At 39.1% G+C, this 15,894-nt stretch overlaps 3 protein-coding genes and 2 non-coding genes across 5 annotated transcripts in view; 2 read left to right on the forward strand and 3 right to left on the reverse strand.

Annotated features, from left to right (window-relative positions):
* Nucleotides 1-3,104, forward strand: part of CBG05122 — a gene marked incomplete at both ends in the record, with an annotated part of 4,745 nt that extends 1,641 nt beyond the window's left edge. The window contains 7 exons of the mRNA XM_002638732.1: nucleotides 165-400; nucleotides 447-546; nucleotides 950-1,360; nucleotides 1,544-1,729; nucleotides 2,176-2,284; nucleotides 2,461-2,662; nucleotides 2,984-3,104. Of these exons, the coding sequence (XP_002638778.1) occupies nucleotides 165-400; nucleotides 447-546; nucleotides 950-1,360; nucleotides 1,544-1,729; nucleotides 2,176-2,284; nucleotides 2,461-2,662; nucleotides 2,984-3,104 (1,365 nt within the window). The remainder of the gene's footprint in view (nucleotides 1-164; nucleotides 401-446; nucleotides 547-949; nucleotides 1,361-1,543; nucleotides 1,730-2,175; nucleotides 2,285-2,460; nucleotides 2,663-2,983) is intronic.
* A 2,735-nt stretch (nucleotides 3,105-5,839) lies between these two features.
* Nucleotides 5,840-12,709, forward strand: Cbr-nas-30 (the record flags this gene model as incomplete). Its single annotated transcript, XM_045240359.1, has 16 exons — nucleotides 5,840-5,887; nucleotides 6,351-6,443; nucleotides 7,137-7,204; nucleotides 7,254-7,346; nucleotides 7,749-7,863; nucleotides 8,282-8,420; nucleotides 9,325-9,665; nucleotides 10,093-10,251; nucleotides 10,561-10,673; nucleotides 10,722-10,955; nucleotides 11,041-11,486; nucleotides 11,769-11,897; nucleotides 11,941-12,026; nucleotides 12,077-12,201; nucleotides 12,246-12,355; nucleotides 12,480-12,709. 16 exons carry the CDS (start codon nucleotides 5,840-5,842, stop codon nucleotides 12,707-12,709), a joined length of 2,529 nt encoding a protein of 842 aa, XP_045092853.1.
* Nucleotides 5,923-6,004, reverse strand: CBG28562. Its single transcript has one exon. It is a non-coding gene (tRNA).
* Nucleotides 11,547-11,618, reverse strand: CBG28616. Its single transcript has one exon. It is a non-coding gene (tRNA).
* Nucleotides 12,710-13,884: 1,175 nt separating the features above from the next.
* Nucleotides 13,885-15,894, reverse strand: part of Cbr-lpr-1 — a gene marked incomplete at both ends in the record, with an annotated part of 3,258 nt that continues 1,248 nt past the window's right edge. Inside the window, 3 exons of the mRNA XM_045240413.1 lie at nucleotides 13,885-14,047; nucleotides 14,608-14,704; nucleotides 15,296-15,656. Of these exons, the coding sequence (XP_045092854.1) occupies nucleotides 13,885-14,047; nucleotides 14,608-14,704; nucleotides 15,296-15,656 (621 nt within the window). The remainder of the gene's footprint in view (nucleotides 14,048-14,607; nucleotides 14,705-15,295; nucleotides 15,657-15,894) is intronic.

Consider the following 15,894-nt stretch of genomic DNA (forward strand, 5'->3'; position numbering starts at 1 on the left):
GTTGAGCCACGCGGTCGCAGTCGGCACCTCCCGAACCTCAAATACCGTATACCGCCACTCCGAAATCTCGATTATGTTTTTATAAATCCAGACTTCCTTGTTTCCTACCTCCAACCACTTCAAAAATGTCAATAGAACCCATAAAATCGTCCATCTCTTTTCAGCCCGTCTCCTACGAGGAGATGTTCCTAGGCGACGACACATCCACTCTCCCGCCAGCCAAACAAAAATACCTTCAAGCCGTCTGGGAGCTCTTCCACACCGAGCTCGTCTTCCTCTATCGCCAGCTCTTCGTGCTCCGCGATGTTTACAAGGAGCCGCTGAAGAGGTGTCAAGTCGAAGGGTGTCTGCTGCTTGTCGAGCCTGACCTCCTTTTCGGAAATTTGGATCAACTTTGCAGGTTTAATTGAATTTAAGTTAAAAAAGAGAAAAAAAATTCAATTTAGAATCTCGCGAACATTCTGTCAGTCCTTCCTCTCGCTTCTCAGTACCGTAGACAAGGAGGTTTGGGATTGTACACAGCTGGTGGTCGATTTGTTTGAGAGGGTGAGTATAAGTTTCAAATTGTGTAAAATGTTGTGTTCTACATTTTTGCAGTTTATAGTTGTACTGTTGCTAAAACGGCTCTTGAGATATGCGCCTTTAAAGATACAGTATGGTATCTATTTGAAGAATACCAAAATCGCAAACTTTGCGCTCAATTATCTCGGTTCCTATAAAAGATATCAAAATTTTATCAACTAATAAAACGTTTCTGATATAATGATAAACATTTTAATAGTTTACCACTTTTTGATATCTCTCATAGGAGCCGAGATAATTGAGCTTAAATTTGACGGTTTAGGTGGGCTGTTTTTTTTCTAGCTTTTTTTAAAGGCGCATATCTCAAAAACCAACTATACAAAAGTTGCATACTAGTAAAATAAAGCTCTAAATTTGAATTTTTCAGTTCTCCAAAGGCCCATCAACGATCTCCGCCTATCAGGCCTACTGTATCAACTACAAAGCAACCATGGAATATTTGGGATCCATCCGTCAGAAGGAAGAGCGATTCACAGAATTTGAGCGAATCTGCTTGGCCGACGAGAGATGCTTCAGACTACAGCTCGAGGATCTGCTAATCGCACCACTTCAAAGGATAACGCGTCTCCCGATCCTTCTCCGTGAGATTCATAAACGATCCGAAGATGAGGAGAGTAAGGGAAAAGTGGAGAAGGTGATCGACACAATGACCGAATCGCTGAGGTCCATCGATGATAGTGTGCAGTGGCTGCACAATTTTGAACGGCTCCAACAGTTGCAGACACAGGTTGTCTGGCCGAATATTAGCGAGCTGGAGCCGAAATCTTATATTCCTGATGTAAGTTTTGGGGATATGCCCGCCAATAAGTCGCTGATCATTTTCAATCATCGGCGACACGTTTCCGATATCGGCGACATGTTTCCGATAATCTCCGACATGTTTCCGATATCAGTGACACGTTTCCGATAGTCGGCAACTTGTTTCCGCTAATCGTCGACGTTTACCTCTTCCCCCTTCCAGTTTCTGCGCGTCGCACTTTCCCGTCAATTCTGTGAGAACCTTCTTGCTCATCCTCGTCGAAAGCTGATTCATGAAGGACCGCTGGAACTTGTGGAAAATGGTCGTACTGTGGATATGTATGCATTTTTGTTCAACGACATGTTCGTGCTCACAAAGACCAAGAAATGTGCTTCCAAGTTGAAAGTGGTGAGTGAATTTTTGTTTCGGGGGGACACAGTGGTCGGCGATGGTCCGCGATTGCCAGCGATAGTTGAAAAATGGTCGCCGATGATCGGCGACTATCGGAAAATGGTAAACGATAATCGGCTAATATTGGAAAATCATCGCCGATTAACAGTGGTCGGTCGGTGGTAGTCGGCGATGGTCGGCGATGGTCGACAATGATCGGAAAAGGTCGACGATGGTCAACGGTGATCGGAGTTGATCGGCCGTTGGTTGGCGGTGATCAGCGGTGGTCGGCCGGTACTCGACAATAGTCAGCGGCGGTCAACGTTGGTTACCGTTGGTCAGCCAATGGTCGTCGATGATCGGCCAATGGCCGACCGATGGCCGGCAATGATCGCCGACAGCTGGAACAAGATCGCCGATGATCGCCCACTACTACGATATATTTTTCCCTTTCAATTTTTCAGAAAGGAGTCCCACTCGGCAAATCCGAGCACTACATTGTTCAGCGTCAACCAGTCCCACTTGATTCTTGTGTTTTCTGTGATGCCGATTCCAACGATCAAGCTACACCGAGTAAGTGTTTGAAAGTTTAAAGGTCTGAAAGTAGGCGGAGCCTAACGTTTCAGTTTCAGGTTTTTCATTATCACCATTGTCCAATTGTAAGATAAAACTAGTTGTAATTCCTTTAGAATCCCCATTCAGGACTTCCGATAGCCGATTTTTCTAATCCAAAATTTTACTTTTTTCAGTGTCGCTGAAATTCGCGTTCGTTATTATTCATTTGACACGATACTACCAGGTGGTTGGTATCTACACACTCCAGGCGGCTGATAAGGCGGATAAGGAACTGTGGATTGAGAAATTCCAGGAATCGATTGAGAATTATGAGTCGATTCAGTTGAAGGACATGCTCAAGTGCACGCCATTGTTCTCCAGTTTGAGCTTGAGAAGGTAAGGCGAAAAAATTTCCGGCGACCGTTAAATTGTGGTCGGCGGTAATCGGCGGTGGTCGGCCATTAGTCGACGACAGTCGGCGATGGTCGGCAGTGGTCGGCCGATAGTCGGCGAAAGTCGGCAATAGTCGGCGATGGTTGGCCAATGAACGGCAGTAGTCTGCGACGATCGGCGATGTTCGGCGATGGTCGGCAGTGGTCGGACGATGTTGCGATATGTTCGGCAGTAGTCGGCAATTGATCGGCGACAATCGGCAATCATCGGCGATGCTCCAGCGATCGCTAAATTCCAAACGAAAAAATCCAATAAATCTTTCAGATGCTCCAGCTCTCGTCTCATGTCCAAATCCGACCCTCCAAACACTCCAAATCTCTCAAAAGACGAGACAAAAGAGGAGAAAAAAGAGTGCTGCTCATCGGCCGCCGCTACCAATCAATAATTGATTTTTTATGATCACAAATTATATATTTTTTTTGTAATGATCCTTTTCTTAATACATTTGCAGACATGTGTATGTACAATATTTTTCTTCTGTGTGCAATTTTTTTTTTGGGAATAAATGGTCTCAGTGATATTTTTAGTGTCCCTTGAAGGTCAAATTAAGTGTCATCTGTCCCTTTAAACAGAGAATTCCCAGTTTTCTCTCACTTTCTCGAACATTCGATTTGATAGTGTTACAACGATGGGGGTCATGAGAAAGAAGAGAGAGGGAAAGGGGGCTAACATTTTCAAACGCTTATATCTCAAAAACCAAAAAAGCTACCGAAAAATTAGTAGCTAGTAAGATGTAGCTCTTAGAATGATCTATTTTCTGTCGTTTAGAATTTTAAGGTAGCATTTTCGGTTTTTGAGATATAAGCATTTAAAGATGAAAGTCATTAAAAAGTGTGCGGATATAGCGCCAAAACTTCAAACCCTTATATCTCAAAAACCAAAAAAGTTAGCTAAAAATTGTTAATTAGTAAAATGTAGTTTATAAAATTTTCTAAATTTTGATAATTAAAGTCTTCAACTTTGCATTTTCAGTTCCTGAGAAATAAGCCTCCCAAGAGAGGAAGTAATGTTTCCAATTGAATATATGACTCATAAGTGTCAATTGGTTGTAAAAACAAAGAAAGACCATGTCTTGTTATACATATTACACATGTGTATAGGCTAATGAGTCACAAGTGGAAGTGAGAAAAGTATGAAGCTGCTAAATTTCAAGGTTGGGAATTGGTGACGTAACTGACCATAACAGGTGGAGGATTTTTTTTGAGGTTTTTCTAGAATCCTGAGGTTTTAAATTTTAAGATTTCTCGTATTTTTCAAAAAAAAATTTTACGAAAATCCTGATTTTCAAAATTTTTCATTTTAGTGGTTTTTTGAACCAAATTTTTACTTAAACTTAAAATTTTTCAGATTCCCAAAACACTCCTAAAATACAACATTTTCCTTTTTTTTTGTTGGTATTAAGTATTTTTCAAGTTCTCAAGTGTTATTTTGTCCGAAATTTCTTGTTTCTGCTATTTCCAGTTTTTCCAGGCTCTCATGATAATTTCTAATTAACCGTCTAGCACTTTTTCAGCTCAATTATCTCGATTCCTATAAGAATTATCAAAAAGTGGTAAACTGATAAAAAGTTTATCATTTTATAACTTACATTTTACTAGTTGACCACTTTTTGATATCTCTCATGGGAGCCGAGATATATTTGATCAAAGTGCAAGTGTGTCAATGGCGCTGACAGCGTCGCCAGTATCGGCGCGTGTTATAAGCTTAATTATCTCGTTACCCATAAAAGATATTGAAGAGCGGTCCACTGATAAAATATTTGTCATAATATCACCAACATTTTATCAGTTGACAAATTTTTGATATCTCTTATAGGAACTGATATAACTCAGCTCAAAGTGGAGCTACATCAGTAGGAATACGGTAGCTTACCCCCTTCCAGTTTTTCTTTCACTGAATGGAGTTGAAACAATGTAGCTACAGTAATCAAACTACAATAATTGAGAAAATCGGTTTTTTGAGATTCTGAACCATGTTTATTGATATTTAGAAGCTAAAAAAATGATGGAAATCAAAATTTCAAACTGAAAATGCTTTGTGTACTCTTCAGGCTACAGTAACCCAGGAAATTCGGAAAATCTGTTTGGTATTGAGCTAGAAACTTCTAGAAAAAATTTTCGAAAACTGAAATTTTGAATTAAAAATAGAAACCCCATTGCCTAAGCCTTTCATGTCCCTTTAAGCTTTAATATATCAATTGTTCTTCCTATGTTTCTTCTTGAACATCTAACCGATATCAATTTTTTCTGTCTTTGTGAGGTCATTCAAACAATAGGCCCCAAAAATGACGACATCTGTTTCCTTGTATCATTATTCAGAATCTCAAAAGAAAAGAAGACGTTTGAGTATTAGAAGTACACAAGAAAAAGGAAACAGGTTATCTCGAGGTAGGTATTGCCATCGAAGGGGGTGGGAAATTGGAAGCTAGGAGAGAAAAAAAAGAGAAGAAGAGAGATTAGCCGGTGTAGATAGAAATAGAAACGAATTTGGAAAGGAAGTCATTTTTGGCAGTTTCTTGGTGACTGAGTCGAAATTGAGAAGTTGTTTTCTTTTTTTTTCTTAGATTCTTAGATTCTTAGATTCTTAGATTCTTAGATTCTTAGATTCTTAGATTCTTAGATTCTTAGATTCTTAGATTCTTAGATTCTTAGATTCTTAGATTCTTAGATTCTTAGATTCTTAGATTCTTAGATTCTTAGATTCTTAGATTCTTAGATTCTTAGATTCTTAGATTCTTAGATTCTTAGATTCTTAGATTCTTAGATTCTTAGATTCTTAGATTCTTAGATTCTTAGATTCTTAGATTCTTAGATTCTTAGATTCTTCTTAGATTCTCCTTTTCCAGTTTTTCCAAATATTACGATTCTCGAACCTTCTAGAAACTCTCGAATTGTAACAATTTCTTGATTAATGACCCCAGTCTCACTATCACTTCGCCAAACCATCTAAGCTCCGCCCCTTTTTCTCTCCCTTGTACTTTACTACTTGAATGAGGTAGAACAAATTGTATTTGCCACCAGAAGACACAACAAACTGAAACCAGCCACATAACCAGCTTCATTCGCCCCTCTTATTCCCTCGCTGCCATCCGTTTGATGAGATTCGTCTGAATACTCGAAGATGAAGACGTCGGTTGTCTTCTTACTCCTCGTGGTCGCGGTTATTGAGGTAAGTCATTTACAAAAAAAAAGAAAAAAGAGAACTGAAGAGAGTGGGATTCGAACCCACGCCCCCGAAGGGACTGGTGCCTTAAACCAGCGCCTTGGACCGCTCGGCCATCTCTCCGCCGATGATAAGAGGTCGGCAGGACGTACACATACGATGGGAAAAGTGGAGGTCAGAGGGGGCGCGAGGAGGGAGAATAGAACATTTTGGGGTGAATTCAGTATGATAAGGAAACGATTTTCGGTTTAAAAACGTGACTTCTACTGTTTATCAGTAGCAGGAGGTAATTGAAAAACTACACTGTAAAGTGGTCTCGAAAGCCAAACATCAATTTGTAACCAGTACCGGTTTTTGTATGAAAAGATTTAGATATTCAATTAGATATTCTTGACAAACATAGGAAGTCAAAGGCAGAAAAAAAATGAAAAAGGAATTTCAAATTTTCCGCCAAACCAATTTTTTCCAGGCCCAAGACTTCATGTCTTTCCTCAAACCGTTCATTGGAGGCGCCGGTGGAGGTGGTGGTGGCAACCCATTTGCAAATCCACAAGCCATTGGGGTGAGTTTATTGGGAAACCTCATAAAAATAAAGAAAAATAGAGTAAAAAACTGAAAAATAAGCTAAAAACTACCCCTAGGAGCTAAAATTCGGGAGAGTGAAAGAGCTAGAGAGGGTAGAGAAGCAGACGATTGATTTTATAGGATTTAAAGGATTGTATCTCAGTTAGTTTTTGAGATATTAAAATTTTGCCAACTAGTGAAATGTATAAAATTTTATAAGCTACAATTTCCTAGTTGAAAAATTTATGCTAGCTTTTTTAGTTACCGAGATATGAAGGGTTTTCTGCATTTACTTCCTCATTCTGATCCTGTAACTTCAAAACCTTGTATCTCCGTTCAAAGTTAACTTATCACAATTAAATAAAAAAGTAAAATATGGAAAATGTTAAGCTCTACAAATTACTAATTACCACATTTTTCCTATCGTTTTTAGTTTCCGAGATACGCGCCGTTTTCCTGTCAGGTGACGCTGAAAAAAAAAGCGAAAGCGCTAACAAGGCTATAGTCATTGGATTTGCATCGTGTTACGCAATAGGAGAAAGAAGAAGAATGAAAGATCTATTTGCATAGATATATACCAATGAATTGGCATTGAAAACCGAACAGAAAGTGAAGATTTAGCGGGGAGGGAGAGAGTGAGAGCGACGCAGAGAAAATTGGGACAAGCAGACACACAGAGGGACTTTTTCAGGGACTATCCAACAATTTGCTGGAAATGGAGGTGGTGGATTTGGATCATTATTGGGAGCAGTCGCACCGGTGAGTTTCTTAACTGTAGTGAGATGTTATATCCCATAGAATATTCAAGAACAAGCCCATTGCTCATCGTAGACCGGCTAAACCGGCCGGAAAACCAAAGCCAGGAAGGCCAAAGCCAGGAAAACCAGGAAGAAGACCGAAAGTAAATTGAAAAAAAAACGCAAAAAAATATTCCAAAATAAAGCATGTTTTTGGAAAAATGGAATCGGTCGTAGTTGATCTTGCTCATGCAAAAAAGTAGATCGAAACTTGTCCAAATGAGTTCAAATTTTTTGAGTAGATCAAACAAAACTAAAACTTTATTTTTGTAGTTGATACATTTTTTGTGAAAGTGCGCTCTGAGGAGATATGCCACGTGGAAGAGCTCCTCATTGTTTGGCGCCGGCGCTGAGGACCCTCTTCTTCCACGTGGAATATCTCATTAGAGCGCTGTTGGATTTGTCTGAAACTTTCAGAAGATACTAAACAGAAATAGAGCTTCATTTCTGTAATTGACAACTTTTCCGTAAAATCAGGCTCTGAAGAGATATGTCACGTGGAAGAGCTCCTCTTTTTTGGAGACCTCCAGGGGGGCGCCCACCCCCTTTGAAAAGGGGGCCGCCCCCTTTTTTGGCGCCTCCGCTGAGGAGCCCTTCTTCCACGTGGGGTATCTCTCCAGGGCTTAATTGTACAAAAAAGTTATTGACTACAAAAATAAAGCTCTTATTTTGTTTAGTATTCTCTTGAATTTTCAGACAAATCGAACGGCGTTCTAAAGAGATATGCGTAATGGAAGAAGAGGTCTTACTCCTGCGGGTGCTTAGAGCAGGGGTGCTTCCACAACGCATATCTCCGTAGAGCGCACTTGCACAAAAAAGTTGCCAACTACAAAAATGTAGCTCTAGTTCTGTTTGATCTAATTTCAAATTGTTCTCAAAGTTTATTCAAATCTAGGAATGTCAAATAGCATGAAATATATTTTTTAGTTTTTGGAGTTCATTTTTGGCATGTTAATGTTCTGGTGAAGGGTCTTGTCCTGTACTTTGACACTAATTAACTTTTTAATTAACTATCCTTAATAACCCTCTCAATTTTCAGAAACCCGCGCCAGCACCACGTCCAGCTCCAGGCCCAGCCGCCGTAGCTCCAACCATCGAGGACTACAACACAGATATTGATGTTCCGGCGCCGGCTCCGAAACCCAAGGCTCGCGCGGCGGCTCATCGAAGACCCCAAGGTGATGATGACGACGATATTGATATGTCTCTTACCCAGCTTGGCTAGAAAAATTGTGAAACTTTTTTGACCAAAAAAAAACGAATCTCGGTGACTACTTTACTAATAATTGTGTCTCTGTGTATATGTACTAACTGTTTGGCGCCAAATTTGAAATTTTTGAATTTGGCACTAAAAAATTGCTTTGTTTGTTTGAAGTGAATACGAGTGAGAGCTAGAAAAAACAGAAATTTACAGTGATTACAGTTTTTCAGTTTTTTGTCTTTCTGTGATTTTTGAATTTCCCGCCCATCCGCTTTTTGTGATCTCTGTGAATTTCTTGTTATTTTTTGATGTATTTGCTCTTCTCTCGTTTTCACTTTATTCAAACAAATAAATGATTTTTTAAAAGTTTAATTTTCAAACTATACAATTATCAGCATAATCTGATCGGCTTTAGCTGAGAAAATGGTTCATATCTCATCCCAAACTGATCTGATTTCATAAAAAATTTATGGATTTGAAGAGAAAAAAAATTTCTCAGCCAGTAATATAAATTTCAAAAAAATCGGCTTATTTTGAGCTGAGAAAACTTGGCGTACTTGCTCTAATAGAAGCCTACCTTATGCCTCCACTTTGAGCTCAATTATCTGGGTTCCCATAAGAGATATCCAAAATTTGTTCATTAATAAAATATTTATGATATTATGATAAACAATTTATCAGTTGACCGCTTTTCGATATCTTTTATAGGAACGGAGATAATTGAGCTCAAAGAAAACGGTTTGGCTGGGTTTATATTTGAGGGGCGGTATCTTTAAAAGCGCATATCTCAAGAACTGTTTCAGTTACAGTAAAGTCGTAAACTACAAAAATGTGAAACACAAAATTTTAAAATTAAAAACGCAAAATGTAAAAGTTTTCAGCCGACGCCCCGCCCCCTCCACCTCAAGAATCCTTCCGTCAACCACGCACCAAGCAGGAGAAGATCGATAGATGGAGAAACATCGCCCGAACGTTCTCCCCATTCTTTTTCGCCGACGCCGAGTCACAAAACACAACGCCGTCTCCACAATTCAATAATTATATCTGGCAACAAAATGCTCCGGCTGTGACGCCTGAGCCATTTACATTTGCTCCGTTCTCATTCCCAACACTAGCTCCACCGGTGACGTTGGCTCCACCGGTCGGATCTGGCGGACCAACGCTGGAACCATTCTTGCCGACTACAGCTAGTCCGAAACTATTGGCTCATAACACTGCTAGGGTGAGTTGGGGTCAAATTTTTGGCGTCCGTTTGGAGTTATCGGTTTATAAGCGCACACTTTCGTAGCTGTACCGGCTGCGTCGGCCGCGACCGCGTAGCTCAACATGTTGTTTTGAAATAGTGTCATATTTGCACTCATTTGAATGCTCAAAAAGAGCTGAATTCAAAATTATAAATTTAAAAAAATTTAGTCAACATCTAAGCGAGATAATATCATTTGAAAATGACTCTACCCATACATCCCATCGGTCTTCTTGACATGCTACCTTGACTAGCCATATCTCGGTTCCTGTAAGAGATAAGAATTTTATCAGTTGACCACTTTTTGATATCTTGCTCTAGAAATGAGATATAAAGGCTCAAAGTTAGCGGTTGTGGGAGCGCATTCTATTAGGGTAATTCTCCAATACTTGACATACGCTTTCAGATGATTCGAGAGATCGCCACATTCTCCGATGGAGGAAAGTCTCGAGATCAAGACTTTGGAGCCGTTCAAACCCTCATGCAGGCGTTCTTTGAAGCCGTAGCCACTGGAAACAATAATGGAGCGGTGGCAACGGGACCAGCTGTTGGGACACCGTTGCGGGTAAGTTTTAAAAAATCGAATAACTTTTTTCAAACAAAACATTTTCGGATTTTCTAAACTGGTAAATGAAGAACTTGAGAAAATCTACAAAATGATGTGAAACACTACTACTCTAAATCATATTACTTTCCCAGCATGCGCCTTTAAAAATAGATTAAGGATGTGTGTTCACCAACTCCGTGGAAACGCTCTATAATTGAATACTAGTCAAATTATATATGACTTTAGAACTTTTTGAGTCCTCTAACTTGCGATTTAAATTTTTAAAATTGATCACCCAGCAAGAAAGTTACACCTGTTTGAATTTAGGATGCTCCAATGCTCCAAGCCCATCGAGACGGCACAGAGCTTGGCGCAAATCGAGCACTCACCAATAAACTTTTCGAGTCCGACATGGTCCTTACCGTTCCACAAATGAAGGCGTGAGTTTTTAGACCGCTCCGACCGCCTCGACCGCCTGAAAATTTCAGAGTAGTGCTTGCGGCTCAAGAGGCTCGGAACCCGCACGGACGTAAGAAGAGAAAAGTGATCACCGGATCGGTCTACCGCTGGAAAAGTGTGATCCCTTATCGATTCAAGGGTGGAGACTCAAAATGGAAGAAATTGATCAAAGAGGGACTAGGCCTATGGGAAAAGGAGACATGTGTGCGGTGGAGCGAAAATGGTCCCGGCAAGGATTATGTGATTTTCTTTAGAGGATCAGGGTATGGCTTAAATTTCATGCTGAATCGATTAGTGCTTAGATCATACCGCTATCTTCAAAACTAGAAAAGTTATAAAAAATTTCAGATGCTACTCATCGGTTGGGCGAACTGGAGGCTCTCAACTGATATCGATTGGCTATGGATGTGAAGACGTGGGTTTTGATTTTAATTTTTATCAAAATTCAAATCCTCGCCTGCAGAAAGGAATCGTAGCTCACGAAGTGGGCCACTCGCTAGGATTCTGGCATGAGCAATCTCGTCCCGATCGTGATCAATACATCCACTTGAGAAAAGAGTGGATCATTAAAGGAACCGACGGAAACTTCGAGAAACGATCTTGGGAAGAAATCGAGGATATGGGAGTGCCATATGATATCGGAAGTGTGATGCATTATGGGTCCAATGCGTTTACCAAGGATTGGGATCAAATTACCATTGAAACACAGGACAAACGGTATCAAGGAACTATTGGACAACGACAAAAACTTTCGTTTATCGATGTAAAGCAAGTGAACAGACTTTATTGTAATTGTAAGTTCCTTACAAGTTGCTAGAGAAGTGGAATACATCCGAAAAAAAGAAAAAAGCATTTGACCACTGAGCGGATCGAACGCCCAACCTTTCGATCTGGAGTCGAACGCGCTACCATTGCGCCAAGCAGTCACGCTTAGAGAGAAGGGCAGAGGGCGTACACATGAGGGGGTAAAAGAGGGGGAGGCGAGAGGGGGAGGCGTGGGGCAAATGTCATGTGTTAAAAAAATCCAGGGAAAATTAAAACTCCTTAATTACCCCTAATTACTCCCAAATTTTCAGCGGTTTGCCCAGTAGCACTTGCATGTCAACACGGGGGTTACCCAGACCCCAATAACTGCTCGGTTTGTAAATGTCCAGATGGTCTAGGAGGAAAACTATGTGGAAGAGTTGCCAAAGGAACGGATCATGGTAATTAAGTAATTAATTATGCTCTAATTAAGTCAATTTTTAGATAAGTGTGGTGGTGAACTGGTGGCAACTCCAGAGTGGCAAGAAATGATCTATAAAGGGAAGAGAACTTGTAACTGGAGGGTTAAGGTATACTGTAGCTTTTGGGTGAAGAATGAGCAATCAGGAAATTTATTTAGAGTCCAAATGGAGGCAGAGTTCGTCTGGTGCTCACCGAGCTACGGTATCAGTGTGCGACGTCATGCAAAGCTTATATCGAGATTAAGCATAATACGGATTTCCAGCAAACTGGCTTCAGAGTTTGGTAAGTTATTTTTAGGACATCCGGACACACAGACACACTTTTAGCTGCTTCAACAAAACCTATGATGTCATTTCCGACCAATCGGAGGCACTTATTTTGTCCAATGCCAATATTGTGGATTATGAAGTTTCTTATAAGCTTCAGTGGATTCAAGGTAGGACATCCATAAGGCCAGGGCTGTCGTACGTCCGGCCGCGGCCGGCCGATAATTCGGTTTGACCGTGATCTTGTACCTAGACCAAAATACTCTACAGTAATCCTCAAACAAAACTTTTCAGACAACGGAAAACCGCTACCACCACCGAAACCTACATCCACATGGGTGCCAGGCAAAGAGAATCGTCCATTCCGTGGAGTGGAAAATACGGGCGGCTCTATTGAAAAGTTCATTTTGCAAGCGATTCCTAAAATCCGAGATTCGCATCGACCACTGGAAAGTATTACAAGTATTGTGGCTGAGTATGGTCTGGCAACTCTACTTGGTATTTCTCATAATGGAAAGAAGTAGTAACACTCTGGGGGTTTAACTTTGAGCCGATTTATCTCGCCCCCCGTGAAAGATATCAAAAAATGATCAACTGATAAAATATTAGTCAAACTATGATAAACATTTTGTCAGTTGACCACACTCTGATATCTTCTAAAGTAAATGAGATACATGGGCTCAGATTTACTAATTGGTAATTATTGGATTCTCTTAATTATTGCATGTATATTGTCTGTACATTTTTGGATTCTATTAGACTTTGAAATTTTGTAGATTACCTATTTAAAATGGTATATTTGTATATTTGCAAAGTTTTGTGTATTTTTTTCTGTAAATTTTGAAAGGTATATAGTTATAGACTTCCTTAATTGCTCAAAATTTGATTTTAATTAGCCCCCGGGTAATTATTTTTATATTGTCTTTCAAGAAGGGATTTTTTAGTTGAATAAAGGTTTTTGACATTTTTTGCATTTTTTGGAATTTTGAATTTTCGGATTTTGGGATTTTTCGGAATTCTTGATTTATGAATTATTAGGAACTTTCAGCATTTTTGGAATTCCGGATTTTTTCAAATTTTCAGAATATAGAGTTTTTTTAAGGAGGACCGAGCCTTGACCAACTTCTTGAAGGCCCGTTCTAGCCCGTCGCAAGTATAGAGTGTTTAGATTTGGAATTTTTTGAAGTTTTGAGGATTTCGAAATTTTTGGATTGTTGAAAGTTTTTTTGAAAATTTTGAAACTTTCGAAATGTTTGGAATTTCGGATTTTTTCAAATTTTTGGAATTTTTGAATTTTGGGAACTTTCGGATTTTTTTGGATTTTTACGAATTTTCGAAATGTTTGGAATTTTGGAGTTTCTCGAATTTTTGGAACTTTGGAACTTTCGGCATTTTTGGATTTTCACAGATTTTCGAAATTTATAGAATTTTTGTATTCTTGGAACTTTGATAATTTCGAAATTTTTGGATTTTTTGGAATTTTCGGATTTTTTGATTTTGTCGAGTATTCAAATATTTGGGATTTTTGGAATCTTTGGAATCTTGGATTTTTGGGATTTTCGGCTTTTTTGAAATTTTTGGGAAATCTGCGAAAAATCAAATTTTCAGATCTATCAAAACTTTATTCGACTTTTCAGTTCAAAAATAAATACATACAAATAGAAACCCGTCCACAAAAAAAGTATCAGTAATCCATTCCTCAAACATTTCCATTCTCATAAAGCTTATTCACTTTTCGGCAAACATCGGTATCTGTGAAATGGAGACGAGTATTCAATGCTGCCATTGGACTCATAAAACCATTTTTTTCGACAAAATCATACACTTCACGCTTCCATTTTGTCTCGAATTGTTCCATATCTCTGAAAAAATTGTTCTCGTTTTTCGGTTACAGTAATCCCTTACATCTTTGACCTAATTTATCTGGGTTCGTGTAAGAGATATCAAAAAGTTGTCAACTAATAAAATATTTTTGGTATTGTGACAAACATCTTATCAGTTTATCACTTTTTGATATCTCTAACAGAAACCGAAATAAATTGACTTGAAGGTGGTAGGTTTGAAAGCACCTCACATCCTCTACCAGAACACCCCAACTTTTAACTTTGAGCCAGATTATCTTGGTCCCTGTAAAAGATATTAAAGCCTAATCAACTGATAAAATGTTGCCTATATTATCGTTAACATTTTGTTAGTTGACCACATTTTGATATTTTGTATAAAAAATGAGATATAAGGGCACAAAATTGACAGGATTCTTGAGATTCTTCGGGTCTCTCAAAATGTTGGATTTCCGAGAATTACCGGCTTTTTAGAGTTTTTTAAGGGAGACTAGGACTTTGAGTTATTTTCAACTGTAAGGGGATAGGTCTATCCTAATTTCCTAACGTCCGGATGTCCACCAAAAAATCAATAAACCAACCTTGTCAATACCATAGTTGGATACTTCAGTGGTGTACTCAAAATCATGTATTGATACTCTCCCTCATCATTTAAACCACCGATTCGGACTGGGAAAACTGAAAAATTGAGATTTTTAGAGATTTCTGTCAAAAATTACAGTTTTGGAACATTGAAAAATTTTCGAGATAAAGAAAAAGTGCTAACAAAAAGTCTGAATTTTCAATGGTTTTTTTGCTAAAAATGGTCAACTTTGGATGCTTACAAAACATAGTAGAACTAGTTGGATTTGTCTGAAATTTTCAGAGAATACTGAACAAAAATAGAGCTTCATTTTTGTAGTTGGCAACTTTTTAGTAAAATCAAAGCCTAGGGAGATATGCCACGTAGAAGAAGGGGTCCTCAGCGCCGGTGCCAAGGAAGGGGGTGGACCACCTCCGGTGGTGTCTCCAAGAAAGAGGTGGAGCTCTTCCACGTGGCGTATCTCTTCAGGGCCTAATTTTACAAAAAAGTTGTCAACGACAAAAATTAAGCTTTGGTTTTGTTTAGTATACTCTACAATTTTCAAACAAATCCTACTAAATCCACCATATTTTTAAGCGTTTAAAATTGGCCACTTTCCATAAACAGTAAGTGGAATTAGGCGAATTCTTTGGCAGGTACTTAAATGTCCCTCACATATATTTTTTACGAAAAAATGTAAAACTCACATGGACACTGATCCCTTTCATGTCCAGTTGTAATCAAAACTGCGCCAGGTTCCGGTCCGACCATGCTACCGTAACCCTCATTTGTGACAACGTCATTGTTCAGAAAAGCGTACTGTTTAGATGTGAATGTTGCAGTGTAAGGGGTTTGAAGAACCATGTCGACTGAAAATGGTTTTTGTTCAATTTTCCCAAAAACTAACTCACAATAAAAAATGCCGCAATCCTCCTTGTGCACTTCCTTTGAATCAACTACCGTATACCATTTTCCCATGAACTTCTCGATTTGCATATCTGCCATTGAGAAAAACAGCGAGTTGTATTGTTTGGTGGCCACTTCGTCCATTTGGAACGATTGGAGAAGCTGGAATTATTATTTTTGGGGAATTTCAGTAAAAATTGACATTTTTAGATGTTTTTAAGTTGAAAAATAGTCAATTTTGAATGTCTGAAAATTAGAATAGATTTTTTGGATTAGTCTGAATTTTTCAGGGTATAGAGAACAGAGCTAGATCTGCATTTTTGTAGTTGACAACTTTTTTGTGAAATATAAGCCTGAGGAGATATGCCACGTGGAAGAAGGAGGTCCTCACCGGCGGCGC

This window comes from Caenorhabditis briggsae (genome assembly GCF_000004555.2).
Source record: "Caenorhabditis briggsae complete genome, chrI, whole genome shotgun sequence".
Taxonomy (NCBI): Eukaryota; Metazoa; Nematoda; class Chromadorea; order Rhabditida; family Rhabditidae; genus Caenorhabditis; species Caenorhabditis briggsae.